This window comes from Bidens hawaiensis, unplaced genomic scaffold (genome assembly GCF_021521415.1).
Source record: "Bidens hawaiensis isolate Kalapana, Puna unplaced genomic scaffold, B.hawaiensis_p1.1 tig00000978_1, whole genome shotgun sequence".
NCBI classification, from domain to species: Eukaryota; Viridiplantae; Streptophyta; class Magnoliopsida; order Asterales; family Asteraceae; genus Bidens; species Bidens hawaiensis.
In genome coordinates, this window is record NW_027491058.1 from 1,420,026 (window position 1) to 1,438,604 (window position 18,579).

Genomic DNA, 18,579 nt, shown 5'->3' on the forward strand with positions numbered 1-18,579 from the left:
TGTGGAAACTCCACCCACCCCCGTTTCATCATATTATTATATTAAAAGTCCCTAAAACTTGATGTAGAATATTTTCACACTCAGTAATACACATACTTAACTGTATGTTACACTTGGAAATGAAATGCTACACTGTATTGCTTTAAATATATCCAAATGTTTTTCGTGGTCACTCTTCATAAAATTTGCATTTTTATTGTTTAATGCATAAAAAAGAGAGTTTTAGTTTTATTAACGCATATAACTGATTTTAACATTCGTTTAACTAAAAGACAAACGTGTGACAAAACCTATGTTCAAATTACAATTTAATTTAACATACCTAATAATATTTTCTAATATTATTTACTCCCACGCTCCTCTTCTTATGTGGACTGCTTGGAGCTTCATTGGACTATCTCCGTTCAATTGGCTAAATCAAAACTTATTAATCTGATCATAAATGGCTTGCCTATTTATCATCCACTCTCTTTGGATCTTTCCCACCACTGGCTTCTCTTGTTCGCTAGCTACAATTGGATCTAATCAACAATGACTTACATCCATCTCGATGTTGCTTTCTTTCTTTCTTTTTTCTCCCTCTCCATCAATAACGATTGTCTTCCTTCGCCAATCAGTTCTGATGGAAGATTACCATCTTTACTTAAATACGAGGGCTCTATAAATGATTGCAATCCTTTGATGAAGAAGAATACAACTCCACAACAACTCTCAATCAATTTCTCTACCTAATTTGTCACATCCCGACCAAATGTGACGAAACATGTCGGGGTGCAACGGATTGCTCAATAACACAAGACACTATTAAAGTGACTATATTTAAACAACTCATTCACTTCATTTAATCATCAAAAGTAGCACAACATCGTTCATACAAAATAACACCAAATGCAAGAAATAAATTGTTCATTCTTCTAATAATCTAAATGGTCTCAAAATAACTTAGCGTCTTCCAAACTCCAATCAACCAATAATCAAACCTATAACAATTCATAATATATAATTTGTCAGCACGTATGTTGGTGAGCAATTTCATAGTTTTGAGTACATATAATATGAGGCAAAATCCACAACTCGTATATGAAACTATAAATAAAAGCAACAAAGCGGTATATAAATCATAAATAAATGAGGATCTTTTCTAATCGGTAACAACCAATATACTCGGATAACAAGGCCCTATTCTACTAGCACAAAGCTAAATAGTTAGGGGTGCGTATTATCTCAACAACAACAAAATAAACACTTGTGCACGTAAAACATATGAAACATATAACACACAATAGAGAAAGAATTCTAAGTATCATACACCCAAGAGTTTGTGGTTTGAGGATCGAGTATATTAAATCATTCTTTTTTTGAATAAGTATGCATGTTACCCCCAAAGTATAAAAGTGAAGACGGGGGATGAAATGTACTCACGTAAGTATAAGTAACTTGAAGCATTAGTTGCGAATAAAAGGAAATGCAAGTTCAAAGAGCAAGACCTAGATTAAGAGGGTCTTGAGTTTGTAGATCGTCTTAAAAGCTTTAAAGTAAAATAACATAACCAAGTGTGTAGTTATGTTAGGAAGAACCTCAACGTCCGTTAAGCGGGTGTTTGGCTTTGTTGGTCCAAACTTGCTATAAGACCAAGTTGGATCCAACATGCCAAGTGTTTTGAGAAAATAATTAAAATTAGTTTATAATATAGTTTTAGAGAAAAATACGAGATTTGGTGGCCAAAACACAACTATTGTGTCTTAAGCGAGTGAACCCGGTTTACTTCGGTCTTGGTTCGGTCCTTGAATCGGAATAAGATCGATGGTTACCACATACCCAATACCATGGAACTTATAATAAATTTAGAAATGATAATACTCAAGTCTTACATATAAAATGTTAATAATAAAGTATTTAAACAAGAGTTCGGTTTTGGTTCGGTTCTTGACTTAGAATGAAACCGAGGATGGTTGTCACGTACCCAAATACCATTGAACTATTAAAATGATTTGGAAACTAAAATGACTAGAAACTAAACAATTATAATAAGCTTAAACAAATTTAAAGTGTTAACAAGGACTATAATAGTCCTCAATGTAGCTTTGCCTATCAATACACCTAAACCGACCATGGCCGGAGAAGGGAAAGCCAAGGAAACGAGGGAAATATGTTTTAAACAAACTATAATAACAAGCTTTAGTTAACAATAATTAGTTAGAACAAAGATTAGCATTAGTTTGACCCTGAGAAGTCAAACTATCAAGAGTTTGAAAGATGAATACTTAGATCTAGATTGGGAGAGTTTTGAGGAAGAATGAGCAACAAAAATGGGTGCATCAGACTTGCATTTGTAGTGGAAAAAACAAAGGTTACCCATAAGAGTTATGTATGCATTTTGATTGGTTAAAATGGTCAAACTAGGTGGATGGTGGCGGAAAAAGTAAGAGTTATCCATTAGTTTAAAACACCCTTTTAGCTTTGTTTATTTGCCGATTTGGGTCCCTGAAGTTCGTTTTAAGTCGTTTTTAATAATAAAGGGTGTTTTAAGACACCATAAATGGTGTTTTCTTGATCCAACAATTGCGAAACATAAATGAAACATAAAACCCAATATTTTATTAATAACGAAGAATCCAAAAGACAAAATGGGTCGGGTTTCCGATACAAATACAAATACAAGTTAAACCGAAAATGACGAATGTCACATAATTCAATTTCAATTGGGTTTATCCTATTAGATTACTCCGACATAGTTCAATTTCTTCATTTCCCGCATTGTGATTCTTCAATTCAACAATCTTTTTAAATACCTAAACATATAGGATTATGATTTCAGGATCAAATACAAAAACTTCTTAACATTTTGGGGCCTAGGGCAACTAAAAAGATGATGCCCTAGAATCGTGTTCTACCTATGTGATACATAATTTTATCAATAAGGTTATCTTTTTAAAACTCAAAATTAAACAAAACAAAAAAATAAAATAATAAATGAGCTATTAAAATAACTCATATAAAACATAAATGAAAGTTTGTCTATAAAAAAAAATATCACTACTTGTAGGAATTGAACCCATAACATTTGATTCCGTAGTCTAGAACTCTTTCCATTCAACCAATAAGTCATTTTTCATGTTTTTGTTTTAAAACAAAATGATATATAAAATATAAATATTCTTTTAACAATTATGGGTCTCTCAAGAAAGTAGACCTGGGTCCGTCAACCTCTTCGCCCTCCCTTTGAGCCGGGCCTGTACGTGAACCCGCCCAAAGATTATGCGTGAAGGGTCCAAAGGGCATGTAGCCGGGGGCGAGTCAGAAAATCCAAGAATTCCATTTTCCTTCTTGTTCATCAATCGGAAATCAAGACAAAACGGGCACTACGATGAGACGTGAAAACACCCGATCCCATTCCGACCTCGATATGTGGAATCGTCTTGCGCCATATGTACTGAGATTGTTCGGGAGACATGGTCCAAGCCTGGTACGAGAATGACTTGTGCCTAAGAGAAAAAAACAAATAAAATGTGAAAATATTACTTTAGTTTTAACTAGTATTCAATTAAAAAATTATATATTACATTTGTATAATATAACTTGTTTCAATAGCAACTAGCAAGGGCATTTCGGTCATATATTTATATCTCTACCTATCTCTATCTCTATCTCTATATATATCGAGCGGGGTTAAGTTCGCCTTTCGTGTTTGAACTTCAACATCTGTCAAGTGCACTTCTTGTACGGAAGATTCACACAAAATAAAGATCCAAAGTTGGGATTCTATTAATTAACCGTCGTAGTGCCAGGTTTAATACTCTTTATTCAAAGTTTTTTTTTTATCATTTTACTAGGTTATTGACCCGTGGGCGCCACGGGTGAAAAAATATAAATCGTTCAATAGACAAATAATTTCAAACAACATATTTTTGAATTTGTTATTTGGCCGCAACATGATATTTAATTGCACTTCATATAATTTAATGATATCAAAGCAAACCAAAACATAAAATTTTAATGAAAACTCTAAAGCTATGACAAAAAAAAATCAACAAAATATCAAAGAAACAAAATACAAACTCAAACATAAACCTAAAACAATTATTGTCTTGAAAGCATCCTTTTATTATCATCATTTAAAAGGCATCACTTCTCAAACTTTCGGATAACAAGAATAACCCCTTCATCACAATCAAACTTCCATTTCCTTCTTCACTATTGCTTTTTGTAGCCGACATACTTGTTTCAGAATCAGCATCATATGTATCAACTAACTTTAGTTTGAGCTTTGCGTCTTTAACAGAAGCGGATTCACCATTTTCATCAGTCAATGGAACATCTACAACAACATCTTGAGAAATGAAAATAGGAGTGACCTAGTCATCGGTAGGAATTGAAGAATCCTATAAATAAGATAATAAATTTCATATTATTAATAAATATATAAATGAATATCATACACATTAAAAGTTGTATACTAAAGAAGAACAAATTATAATTTAATGTTTGTAACAGTAAATACCTTCAAAGCAAGTGAGTTTAAGAATCTACATACCATAAAATAAGCAAGGTAGCTGACACCAAGTGTTAATACAATTTCCATCACAGTATCATAAAAGAAATTCCATGCGAAAAGTAAGATTATAGTCCAAAAGCCACGCCCATTCCTACATTGGACGAAGAAAAAAGTATAACCAACCCAAGTGACATATTAGAAAATTGAAGGTAAAACACTCAAGCTTTAACATATACAGTAGCAAAGAACTTTGCTATCGCAATTGCCACCCTGGATGTACACAATGAAAATTATAATTACATAACTATGATGATTAAGAAATGTTTAGATGTAACATAAATGTATGGTACAAAAATTATAAATTTTATTATATCCATGAAGCAATTAAATTTCCAAAATTTAACTATCGTTAAATTGGTTGAGTATTTTTTAGTTCATAGTTGTTCAAATGTATGGGTTATAGGGATGTCAGTGAAACCCGAACCCGATTGAAAACCACGAAACCCGACGGGTAGTTACCCGATAAATACCCGTCGAGTTTGGGATGGGCTTTACTAATCGTGTATGGGTTTGGGAAACCCGTCCCAAACCCGTCCCAAACCCGATCCATTGCCATGAGCTAGCCCAACTTTTGTTGTCTTAGGCTGGTTGTCATGTGTTTTATGATATACAGTATATTTAAGAAACATATATGGGAAGGAAAACAATCATAAAAGACATTTGTTTATATCATAAAATCTTCATCAGTGAGCTTCAATCTCAATAACCATTTAAGTTAAGTATACGTGTTGTAAAAAAAGTAGAATCTATAATAGCTATTACCAATATATCAAATGGCTATCAAGTTGTACCAATCTTGAATCTTCCTCAAGTAATGTTACTGCAAAATCATATATTTATACATGTGATACGACAAACACCCAATGTGTTAAGTACTTAAATATAACATGAGATCTCTAAACCAAAATCTATTATCCCACCCCTAAGAAAGTTGGAGATGGTACTTACACTACTGAATCCTTGCTTGAAAAAGAAACATCTTGAAATAGTTGCAAGAGATAGATTTTATCCAAGTCCTGGATGGCTGCAAGTAACAATAACATTCAGGTAGTGTATGATGATAACATACTTTTATAATCCTCTTATGTAAATGTTTTCGAAATAATAGGAAAAGTTTTATAAACATAAAGTTGACAAAGTATTATGATGGTTCAAATTTTATGTCAAAATAAAAACAAATGGTTACATACCTCTTGTGCACACTTGTCTTCACTGGTGCTTTTGGCAGTTTAATTAAAATTCCATAAGCTCTGAAATTGGACTCAAGCAAGTCAAGGTTGTCAACAAAATTTATATTTAAGCGTGTTTCATATGACATATCATCGACGCACTATCATAAGTACCGTATGCCAAATTAGTTTATGGTGCATCTTCTAGCAAAGTTTTGGTGATATTTTCAATTCTGTAATAAGTTGCATGGTGCTAAGATTCTTTGGGTCTCGTCTATCTCCATGACATCCTTGTGTGAAGCAACATATTTTCTTTCATATTTGCTGAAAAAACAGAATCATTGTAAAAAAATAAAAGCAAAAAACGGGCTTATTATCTTATTGTTTTTACTTATGAAATCTAACATAACTTGCATATTATAGGAACCAAGCATGTTTATATAATCTTCAGTAAAATAAGAATTCTTGAATTCATTGAGACAACCACCATGATCTTGATAATAAAAAAGAAATGTATAGTTTAGTCCAAGCAATAAAATAATATCTAACAAAATAAACTTGCAAAGAACTCAATTTATGTATTATAAAACATATAACAATGAATCAAAAGTGTTATGCACAATGTTCATTTTCAATTCTATAATTTATCCAAAAGTGATTTGTATTTTTTTTATTTATATAACTATTCAAGTATAAAATTTTTCACTAATAATGTGTATTTACATGTTTATGTTAATTGTATATTCATCCTCAAATTTGTTCCTTCAAAATACAATACAAACAAGAATAAAACTCATGATTATACAAAATCCAATTACATAGCATAATTTATTTGTGTTGTCAGTTTCAATTAATATAATTGTATGTAATTAAATCCAAAGATCGATATTTCAGAAATGTTGATGATTATGAAAACTTAAAAAAATTCCAATAAATCTTGTAAGTAATGGTGACCATAAAGAACATAAGTCAAAGTCATAAACCCGTGCGCTACAAGGCTGGAAATATAAGAAGTGAAATCGAATTAACATGAATGGTGGTTACTATTGTTGCTATGGTTTATCATTCACTCGTATTTTCACTCCTTTGAGTCTCCTGTTGTCATGGAAGCCAAATTGCCCAAACATAAATACATCTTATATATGACATGTAAGTAATACATCTTCTAAGTGAAATGGGATAAATTGATGACCGTAACTTCATCAATATAGTAATGAAATAAGTTATATCTATGAGCATAATGCCATCATAGTGTAAAAACATAAACATTATAAATACCTTCATGTGCTGGCATCAAATTTTATATGAACATAAATGTTTAATGTTGGCATACAAAACCACAAAAATGGAAACCAAAATTGAGTCAACGGCATTTAGCTTTCCAAAATTCATATTCAAAATTCATAAATAGGTTTGACTTGTTTGTAACCGCAAAAATGGAAACCAAAATTAAGTTAACAACATTTAGCATTTCAAAATTTATATTCAAAATTCATAAATAGATTTGACTTGTTAATTTGTTAAGAATGTACAGACTTTTAAAACAATTAGTCTTATTACAAAATATATATGGAAATTTTAACATAATTATGGTATCATATTAAATGTTAGGCTCACTAATTAAAATTAAACGTGCAAATATTAAATGACTCATTAACTTGTTTCTTTAACTATGTAAATCAAGATGACAAAGTGTTCAACAGAAGAATAATATGAAAATAAATAAGAATAAGAATTAGAAATGTAGTGATTAAACTTTTATAGATCAACAATCAAATTCATAACATATAGTGATTACTAAAAGAAGCCAAAATTTTAATTTCAAACAAAATAAATTAAAATGAAACTTATCAAATTGAATAAACTGAAAACAAAACTTTAATTTATGACTAATTAATTTTTCGTTAACCGGATTAAAATATATATTATAAGAATCTTTATATAAACGTAAATTAATTAATTAATTAATAATAATAAAAATAATAATAAATTATTGGTTACCTTAATTAAAACGTGGTAATTAAAAAATTTATAATAAAGACATATTAAATTGGTCAAATATATTAAAGATTCTATAATGTACGTGAGCACTGAATTATTAACTGTATAACCTATTTTTGTGAACTTCATATAAGTGGTCAACAATTCGAATTTCAAAATGGTTTAAATAAATAATTTTTATTATTCACTTAAGGGATTTAGTTAAAATTGACGTTAAATTCATAATAACTTGAAACATTTAGAATAAACTAATATTTTTTATTTATTTAAGGCATGGATATTGAATATTTATGAAATGGGTTCATAATTATGGATGATAATCAAAAAATTAAAAAGGGTTGAAAAAAATTAGTCAAATTAAAATGAGAATTATGTTTAAATATGTAAATGTTATTTAAACCTATTCAATATAAATGGTCAAATTGAGTCAAATCGTTAATTTATTCAAATTCAGTTTTTTAACATATGGTAAAAGTAAAACTCTTTAACATATTTTTATAAATTTCATATAAATGGTGAGAATTGAATTTGGATATTAAGTGATATATATATATATAATATATATATGTATGTATGACATTTGAATGGGGAAAATCGGTTTTTAATGTCATATTAAATGTGTATAAATCTAAAAATGTAAAGTAAGATAACATTGGAAAGTATAATAATGTTTTAATTGCGTTGACATTGGTGATTTAATTGGACTTTGACTAACAACAGTATAAGATTAATTATCTTACCATAGATAATTTAATGTCTTATATAATAATTAACTAAATTTCTTTTCTGGATTATATAATAATCATTTGAATTACATAAATTGTTAAAAATAAATAAATACATGAATAGTAACAGAAATATACATCAATATTAAACAAAAATAAAAGACAGCTTATCAAACAATCCTCAATACATGAAATTAGTTATATCAAGTTGGGATCAATAACCAGAAATGATAAAATTAAATATTAATATTAATATCACATAATAAATAAATTACAAATTATTGAAGATTTGAATTATGTGAAAAAAATGTAAAATTGATGTTATAATTTACAACCAGAAAATTTGAATCGCGTTACCCGAAAAACGAAATAGTGAATATCTCCATTGAATCTTCGATTTTGATATATAACCTAAAGATATTATAAGAAAAAAATCACATAATTATTAATATAAAAACAAACAAAAACAGGAAAAAAAAATATTATTGATATAAAACCTTACCGGAATAATATGATAAGAGTTTAAAATAGAGTATGATTTACAATCTAAGAGATTATAAAAAAATCATATAACAATTAAATATAAAACATTACCGAAAACAATAGAACCTTACGGGAACGTGGAGGAATAGGCCGAAAGAGAGAGGTAACAGAGAGAGAGAGAGAGAGAAAGAGAGAAAGATTAAAATGGTTAGAGTTTTCAGTCTTGAAATTTATATAATGTAAGTGAGATGATTTAATTAGCAAGTTTTTGAATTCTTATAATAATTAGAGTAATTAATTTAGAATAACTGATATCATAATTACATTAATAGGTTAATTATGATGTTTGACCAGATTTAAAAAAATATTTAATAATTGTTAATCAATGAGTATTTTAATTTATTTTATTCTATTTTTTATTCAAATGAATTATTAATAATCATTGATTGTCTAGGCTTGAGAATGCATGGCTTCCTTAAATAGGCTTGCATTCTATTGCCCTGCCACATTATTATTAAGATTAGTACAAAGTTGTATGAATAATATAGTAAATTAATGAATGTGTTAACAATACCATTTCGTCTTGCACGATCATTTCGATTGACCAGTCTTGCCCAGGCTTTGAATTGCCCTTGAGCCGCCAAAGTTTTAAAATACGCACCTTTAGGATACACTCACTGTTAAGAACGTCCAATTGGTTCAACATGGTGATATTTGTTGGCTCCATATTGCTAGTGGTGAAACATTTTAAAAAACAAATAAATCATTTAGGAACAATAACACTTTTAAGCAAAAAAATGAATAAGAAAATGGAAGATATAAAAACAACAAAAAGTAAAAAGCTTAAGCTTATCGTTTTTACTAAAGAGGTTTTGATGGGGTAAGAACTAGCCTATCAAATGTACGTATTTATACGAAATGAATTAGGGTAGACTAAATTAAAAAAAATGAAGGAATACAGGTAATTGATTAGAAACATAAATTTAGGAAATTTGAAAATTTTTCAAAAAAGTTATAGTAAGAATGAATAGAAGGGAAATCGTAATTAAGGGATTTTCAAATTTTGAATTTTATAAAATGCAATGTTACATAATTAGATTAGTATAAATGTAATATTATTTAATATAAATGTTGACTATATTTAAACATACGGAAATAAACTTATTAATGTAAAAATAGAAGTTACTAATTATATTCTTTATAATAATATAATTAATCATCAATTATAACATCATATATTATGTAATGTAATTCATATAAGGTGTGAAAATAAAAGTTACTAATTTTGTTATATATATGTAACTCAATGGTTAATTAGAAAATCGTAATAAAAAGTCAATGTTTACAATAATAAGTCAATTGGTCAACAATGGATTTGTAACTCAATTGTTATTGTTAAACAAATAAGTGAATTTTTATTATAACTGTTAAAACTCAATGACCGTAATTAAATCAATGGGTCAATGGGTCAACATCAGTAAATGTGGTAAAACTTAATGATTGTCATTTAATGTCTAATTTACATTCAAATTTACACCATAATTTATACAATAATTAATTCATATTTATAAATTAATTACATTCAAAGAATATACAATAATAAATTCAAATTTATAAATTTCGTAATTAAAACATTACCTTAATCAAATGGGTCATCATTTTCTAAATTGAACATGAATGGTACAAACCTTTACAACATTATGAATTTGATAATTTTTAATAAATATAATATTTTAACAAAATTTTAATATTTTAAATCGGTAATCTCTCTATATTATATATATTATCCGTAATGTCTAAATCCGTAATCTTTTCTATTGATGAAATATCAAATAATTATCTAAATTATATATTATATATTATCTAAAAAATAAACAAAGGTGGTGAATAAAATCAACCAAAAATAATAAAATATTCAAAATGAAATTTTGAATATTTGGTTTTAGAAACTATAGCTACGATTTTAATATATTACATTAATTAGAATATTCAAAACGAAAAATTAAAATTAAATGAAATATGAAAGATAATACTTTAGTAGCATTGATGAATCTTGTTTTAATTTATTATTGATTTATTTTATTAAGATGAAAAATAGATAAGTCATTGATATACATGGAAAGTATGGAAATCAACCAATATGAAGGGGGGATTTTGACATAAAGCCTATTGCTTTAATAGTATAGTTAGATTGCTTTTATATGTTTGATCAGTTGTCAAATTGGTGCTTTTTTGCTTGAAAGAAAAAAAAACCACAAGAGGAATGAAGGGTTAGGTATGTTGATCTTCTGTTTTCTTTCTCACATATGTGGCAGTAGTATTATTAAAAGCTTTGAAGCATTTAGTGGATGAAGGGTGTCACCTTGGCTACCTGTGGTAGCTATTCGTGTATGTCTTTGATCTTATATACTTTCGCTGTTTTTTAGTTTGTCTTTGTATATATCGATTACATGTAGAAGTCATTATATGTATTATGTGCATGTATATATTTCGTTTAGGTGACTGTAGGTTTGCAAGTGCTTAACACATTTTAACTATTGGGTTTTATCTTTGTTTATGTGATTGGTATAGTCAAATAGGTATGTAGTAGTTACATGTAAAGCCTATTATGTTGTTTTTTGTTTCGTTTAGGTGACAGTATGTTTACAAAGGCTTTACAAATTTTAGGTTGTAGGTGATTAGTGTAGTTAAATATAGAACAGTCTTTGAGAATAGACACTAATGTCCTGCTTTACGTCTCAGGATTTAGCGAGAAGAGTAGTTTTTAACAATGCTAAATGGGTGGTGATTGCGGACTGATGCGTCGAGCCCGGCCAAAAAACATCATTGAAGCGAAGTTAGTGTCACAATTATCAAAAAAGAGACTTTTATTTGCATATTGATACTCTAAATTTATTAATTTACATTTTATTGATTGTTGACTGATATGTGTTATTCATTTTATTATTCTTTATTATTGAGTTTCATAATATCTCTTCACACAGTTGAAATTCTATTGGGTTACAGAAGACGTCTTTGATAATGGCATCTTTGGTTGTAGGAACTTGGAGTAAAAAGGGGTGTTTCGGTAAGTAATTTGTCCTCCTTTTATATATATATATATATATATATATATAGTTCAGTTCTCTGAATAATTTGTTTTTTTTTTCTTTAATGTTTAAGGTATCAGTAATTAACACAACTACCATCTAGCCATGCTGGCCACGCAACCATCTGTTTAAAAGTTGAGCAACCTGGTTTTGTTTAGTTTAGATCTATTAGTTAGGACTTCACACAAGTTCCTATTTGTCAGTTGCAAAGTTTAGAATGTTGTGGTTTAGATTTATTATTATTTCTATAAAAACTTCTAAATTTTATTATGTGTTGGATTAATATGTAGCATGGAGACAATGACAGTGAAAGGGAAGGTCCAGGAAGCTGATTTTATCTCTGAATAGGGATGGGCTGTTTGTCTAATGGATGTTTATGTTAAGCATTTTGTTAATACCAGCAATAGTGTATTGATGCTATCTGAATGGGGTTAGGCTTATTGCGTTCAAACGTGTATCAGGTGTACTATGTTTCAAAACATAATCATTTAGTGTGGTCAATGGCCGTTTCTAATAGTGGTCATCAAATTGTTGTAGGGTCTTTTGAGTTTCAAAATTAAATAATACAATAATAAACATCTAAAAGGAAATATGAGTTTTGGATTTGATGGAATTAGTAGAACAAGTTTGAGATTGATTTATGTGTAAACTAATTTGAGTTTTGATCTCAAAATTAGTTTTTGCTCCCTGATTATATGGATTCTAATGTGAAGTTATATGACTAAGAAAACTAGCAAGCACTAATGCACTATACAATGTATTGCATGAGGATTAATAAACTAACATAAACGATTACCGTGTTGCAAGCCCATTAAGCCACCTTTTACATTTTGCATCTGATGCAACTATTTTATTTTATTTTGTTGTACCGCAAGCCTTGTTAGAACTAGGCATATGCATGAGTCATCATCATCATCATCGTACTCAGTATATCCCACCAATAACAATGCTATGGTAGGGTCTGAGGAGGGTAAGATGTAGACAGCCTTACCTCTATCCCATAGGGATATAGAGACTGCTTCCGGTGAGACCCCCGGCTCGATAGTAGTTTTGCATCAAGCCTTGGACATAAGGCACATAGCACTCAATCATCGGGACACCGGCTGATTGGTGCATGTGCCCTTGTCTTTCGGCTATCAACGCCACCACATGATGCTTGATTAACCTTCCGCCACTTTTAACGTTATTTTCATGAGATTAGTAAAATAATGTCAAAATTAGGGCAATTTACTTTTGCCCACCTGAGGGTTCACACATATATACATCATATGCATGAGTATTATTTATTATTTTTTTCCCCGTCTTTTTAGGTTGTTAGTTCACGTCATTGGCCATTAGTGTCTTGCTAGAGGTGCACAAAAAAACCGGTTCCGGACCCGACCTGACACTTCCTACCCGGAACCGGACCCGACCCTACCCGCGAGTACGGACAGGGCTTTGGGTTCCCCAGATTGTACCCGGACCGGTGGAACCGGTTCCGCCAATACCCGGTCAAAACCCGACTCTACCCTATCCTACCCAAACCCGAAAAAAAGCCGGGGGAACCGGTCAAATACCCGACTATACCTGGATCCGGTTCCTACCCCGGCCCGGTTTTGACTTTTGTTGAGCACACCCGAAATCGATTCTTCTCCGGTTATGGTTTATGAGAATACCCGGATTGTGCACATCTATTTCTTGCTATAGAGCCTTTGTTTGTTCTCGGCTCTCAAAACTCTACGATTTTAAGAAAGTTTATGACAACATTGACACTAAGGATGAAGGAATAATGAACCAGGTCATTTTTTTATAGATTTAGATAATATGACTTCAGAATTTTTAAAATGATCTTCACACTTTTATATATGCGCAGGAGATTAATATGGTTTTCTTATATTGTTGTACAAGTCGTTATCGGATCCCGCCTACTAGTTATATATTATATTTGTATAATATAACTTATTTCAATAGCAAGTGGCAAGGGCATTTCGGTCATATAACTGTATATCTATATCTCTCTCTCTATATATATATCGAGCGGGGGTTAAGTTCGCCGTTCGTGTTTGAACTCACAAACACAAAAGGGGTAAAAACTAGGGTTTCTGTAACTGTTCGCTTATTCAGGTATCTTCTAACTTATTAATTTTCACACCAATTACACTGTAATTCAACTTTCATGTTATCGATTCAATCAATTCGTAGTTACTGTTCGTTCAATTCTGCTGTAAAACAAGTTACAGTGTCTTCGTCACCGATCGAATTAGTCTATATCGATTTTTATATGCTTCATATGTAATTGGAATTTGTATAAAATTGTAACTGGAAATATTAACAGAAGAATTAGACCTTGTTCATGTTCGTTCGTTAAGCGTTTAGCGGACGAACAAACGTGTGGATAAACGGACGCTTTACAAACACTAACTGAACAACTTTGATGTTTGTATATTTTTTTGTTTGAAAGTTGATAGTTTTGGTTAAATCAATACGATAAGATTAGAAAAGTAGTTAAAACATTAAAAATAATGAACATAACGGATGTAAACGAACACAATTGAACAAACATGGCCTCTCGTTCGTTTAGATAATCAATTGAAGTTTGTTGTTCATGTTCGTTTATTAATTAAACGAACAGACATATGAACTTTGCCAAACGTTTGGTTACGTTTGGTTCGTTTACAACTTTAGGAAGAATTAACAATAGTTAATACATTATAATAAACTTATGTTTTGAGACGTCATATCAGATAAAGTTTAAAGACGTTTATTTGGTGCATATGCCAGTCATAAAACTATGTTTTTAAGTAGATCTTTATTATATGCATCTGTTTACTATACATGCAGTTGTTCAAGTATCTTTTTATCAACAGTTGGTGGTTTTATTGTTATTAAAATACACATATTAAATATATACGTGTGCATGTGTTTTCTTTGTGCAGGGAATATGCCGCGTTATGATGATCGTTATGGGACTACACGTCTCTATGTTGGCCACTTGGGTTCACGAACCCGATCGCGTGATTTAGAGGACGTATTTAGCCGTTATGGAAGGTAAAAAAAATTCTAGCAACAGTCATTTTGTACAGTGTTTTTTTATTTGACAAAAGCTGATAACTTTGACATATTTGCTGATTATGCATACACTTGATCCTTAAGTAGATAATTTTGTGTCAAATATTCATCTTGATGTTATGATCCTGTACACCTATGCCACATACTATTGTTTCCAACAGAACTTAAAATTTAAAATTCAGGTAGTTTTAGAACTTAGGCGTGTGTAAGATTAAGGCATTGGTTTTTTAAATTACCATTTTCAAAAGACTACCCCCTTAAAGCGTCAAGTTTGTTTGACTTGATGATCTTTATGAAGGTTTATGGGTTTAACCCAACCTGGAGGTATATGGTGAGAGGTTGACCATGGTCAAATGAATCGCTATTCATGCAGTGCGTGTATAAAAGACGTTGGCGATTCTTTGTATATTATTTTCAGTAGTTTTAGAAGATAATGGCAAAGTGGTGTTTTAGTTCATCTTTGAGGGGCGAAGTATCAACCCTTTTGGTTCTTAATGTCATGATGGCCTTATTGTTTCGTTTCTGGCGCCATTTACGCAGAATTCGTCAGGTGGATATGAAGCGTAACTTTGCCTTCGTGGTATGTACTTACTGCTTTTACTGCTGTACTTTTAGTGATTGATTGTTGTTGCATAGAATCTCGTTTTGCCTTTTCCCATACTTTTATATTATCATATTGATTGGTATGACCTTTGCGTTCGTGCTTTTTTCTTTATTTTTGTTACCGTAGGAGTTCAGTGACCCTCGAGATGCTGATGATGCACGATACAGCTTGAATGGTCGTGATGTTGATGGAAGTCGTATTGTGGTGGAATTTGCAAAAGGGGTATGATCTTTTTATATTCATGATGGTTTTTGGTCTGTATATGCGTGTATATGCAATATATTATGGCGTGTAGAGAATCCGATAATTCGAGTTCAAATATGTAATGTCTGAAATCATGCAATGTTTGACATATTGACCGTATACATGATTAACAGGATGTCCTCAAATTATGGATCAAATACTTGAAAGTAATCCCAGAAGTAACTAAGGTTGAAAACTTTTGAGTTTTGAACCTAAATAAATTTTAAAATTGTTAATAATGGAATCATATTTAAGTTTCACAAATATATTGAGTTTAGGATATGTAAACTGAATTGGCATGATTGAAACTTTTCTAGAATTAGGGTTTGAATGCTTGACAATCATATAATGTATGCACATCTGTAGAAGTAAGCCTGGCAAACTGGGTGGTGGTCGGTTGATGGTTCAGAACGAATTTAGGTCAGCACGGGTTTGGGTCAATACGGGTTCAGAGCTAAACTAGCTTGGGTCAAAACTGGCCATTTTTGAAGAAGTGTCAATTTGGTTCGGGTCAAGACGGGCTGTGGGTCAAACCTTGTTACTACTTTGGCAATGAAAAAGACCAAAGTTTTATTAAAAAAAAAACAAAACTTTGGCATTGACTTAATAAGAGCATTGTGCTTTGTTTTGTATTAGGTTCAACGAGGTGGAGGTGGTGGTGGTGGTACCTCAGGTGGGGCCCGTGAGTATCTTGGTAGAGGTCCTCCACCAGGGTCGGGTCGTTGCTTTAATTGCGGGCTTGATGGTCATTGGGCCCGAGATTGCAAAGCAGGCGACTGGAAAAACAAATGCTATCGTTGTGGTGAGCGCGGTCATATTGAAAGGGATTGTAAAAACAGCCCCAAGAAACTGTAAGCTCATTACCATTTCTTTTGTCCATTAAAAAAAATATTCAGAAAATAATATTTCTTTTATTAAGTGTTCAAAGCAGGCGTGGACGAAGTTACTCGCGGACCCCATCTCCTCCTCGACGTGGTAGAAGCCGCAGTCGTAGCTATAGCAGAGGTCGCAGCTACAGGTTACATTTACATATCTAGCCCCCCAACTTTGAAAACATATGTTTTATGCACCCTCATATTTGTCAATTTACTTTGTTCACATGATTACAAGTAGGCTTGCAAACGATCCAAACGAACACGAACTGAGCATGTTCTTGTTTGCTCATGTAACTTGAACTGAACAAACACTCGAACACAAACAGTTAAACGGACAGGGTTTTCTTGTTTGTGTTTTGTTCATTGAGAAAATGAACATGTTTGTGTTCGTCTTTGTTTGCCTGTTAAGAGTATAAATGAACGGTTACGTAACTGAACATAGATGAATGAACATACCTAAGCTATGACTAGTTAAAAGTAATGTGAAGAACAATGTGTCGGGAATAAAACTATGAACTAAATGAACATTCATGCATATAAATGATTGGACTAGGTATGTGTTCATGTTCGTTCATTTATTAATTAAATGTACATAAACAAACTTCGCGCTGAACAGTTCATGAACGTTTGGTTCATCGGCTGTATACAAGCCTAATTACATGCCAAAATGGGTTTGGTCGGTTAAAACACTTCTCCTGTACATTTTATTTATTTACATATATGTTGTCTTTTTATTGGAAAACTTACGTCTAAATTTATTTTGCCTTTTTGACTTTTCAGCCGATCTAGATCACCTTCAAGGCGCGAGAGGAGCAGTGACCGGGCAGATAGAAAGAAGAGGAGCCCAAGGAGACACAGAAGCCCATCACCAAGAGACCAAAGCCCATCACCTGCTGACAGAAGCCCATCACCAAGAGATCGAAGCCCATCACCTGCTGACAAAAGCCCGTCACCAAGAGACCGAAGCCCATCACCTGCTGACAGAAGCCCGTCACCAAGAGACCGAGCTGAGAAGGCGAGTGAAAGGAGTAGGAGCCCAATGGAAGATGGTGGCAGCCCAATTGATAGGAGTCCTGCTGAAGAGAATGGGCGCAGCCCAAGTGAAAGCCCGAGGGACAATGGAAGTCCGGTTGATGATGACGGGAACCGTGGTGAGTCTGAGTAAACGTGTGAGATGCATGGTGTTTTTGTTTTGAGAAACAATTGTGTTGGGACTAGACAACTAGTGGTGGGTTGTTATTTTGACTTATATACTTCTTGTTGAGGATGAGGAACTGTTATATGGAGTTTTATTTTGAAAACTAGGATTTTGGATTGTGTGTTGAAAGGTGAAACGGCCTTCTCCCCTTAGTTATATCTGCATTTACTATTTTAATGAACCGGTTGAAGACGGACATGGCAAGTTCATATTTGTTTATATAACTATTCTTCAGACATGGCAAGTTCATGTTTGTTATATAACTATAGCTGGAAAATGAACATATTGTCTTGTTCGTGTTCGTTTGTTAATAAAATGTGTGTGGTCTGTTTATGATTGTGTGTTAATATTCAAAATGAACGGTTTACACACAAACATAGAATAATGAACAAAGAGCAAACAAATAAGATATTAGCAGACAATTTTGACAATTTTCAGCATAAAGTTTACATACATTGTGTTATTATTCATTCATCAACTTAAGTGTTGTTAAGAACTAGCAATAAGCCCGCACGATGTTGCGGCGACGACAAAGTTTTAATCTTATCACATAAATACATAGTTAAATCTAGTAACAAGCCTTAGAATG

At 31.6% G+C, this 18,579-nt stretch overlaps 1 protein-coding gene across 3 annotated transcripts; it reads left to right on the forward strand.

Moving 5' to 3' along the window:
• The first annotated feature begins 14,039 nt into the window (after positions 1-14,039).
• LOC143550311 (uncharacterized) lies at positions 14,040-18,188 on the forward strand. Of its 3 annotated transcripts, XM_077040997.1 has the most exons (7): positions 14,040-14,125; positions 14,938-15,049; positions 15,611-15,650; positions 15,801-15,896; positions 16,554-16,768; positions 16,837-16,935; positions 17,573-18,188. In XM_077040997.1, exons 2-7 carry the CDS (start codon positions 14,943-14,945, stop codon positions 17,955-17,957), a joined length of 942 nt encoding a protein of 313 aa, XP_076897112.1. In that variant the 5' UTR covers positions 14,040-14,125; positions 14,938-14,942; the 3' UTR covers positions 17,958-18,188. The 3 variants fall into 3 exon arrangements, with proteins under 3 accessions (XP_076897112.1, XP_076897108.1, XP_076897101.1); XM_077040993.1 differs by lacking the exon at positions 14,040-14,125 and having other exon boundaries at positions 14,901-15,049; positions 15,369-15,650; XM_077040986.1 differs by lacking the exon at positions 14,040-14,125 and having other exon boundaries at positions 14,901-15,049.
• Positions 18,189-18,579: the final 391 nt, after the last annotated feature.

What these genes read in the sequence shown, in the direction of transcription:
- LOC143550311 (XM_077040986.1), top strand. Translation starts at nt 14,919, where the DNA reads ATGTGTTTTCTTTGTGCAGGGAATATGCCGCGTTATGATGATCGTTAT. An exon ending in AGCGTAACTTTGCCTTCGTG is followed by an intron (nt 15,651 to 15,800) that starts GTATGTACTTAC and finishes TTGTTACCGTAG; the next exon opens with GAGTTCAGTGACCCTCGAGA. An exon ending in TGGTGGAATTTGCAAAAGGG is followed by an intron (nt 15,897 to 16,553) that starts GTATGATCTTTT and finishes GTTTTGTATTAG; the next exon opens with GTTCAACGAGGTGGAGGTGG.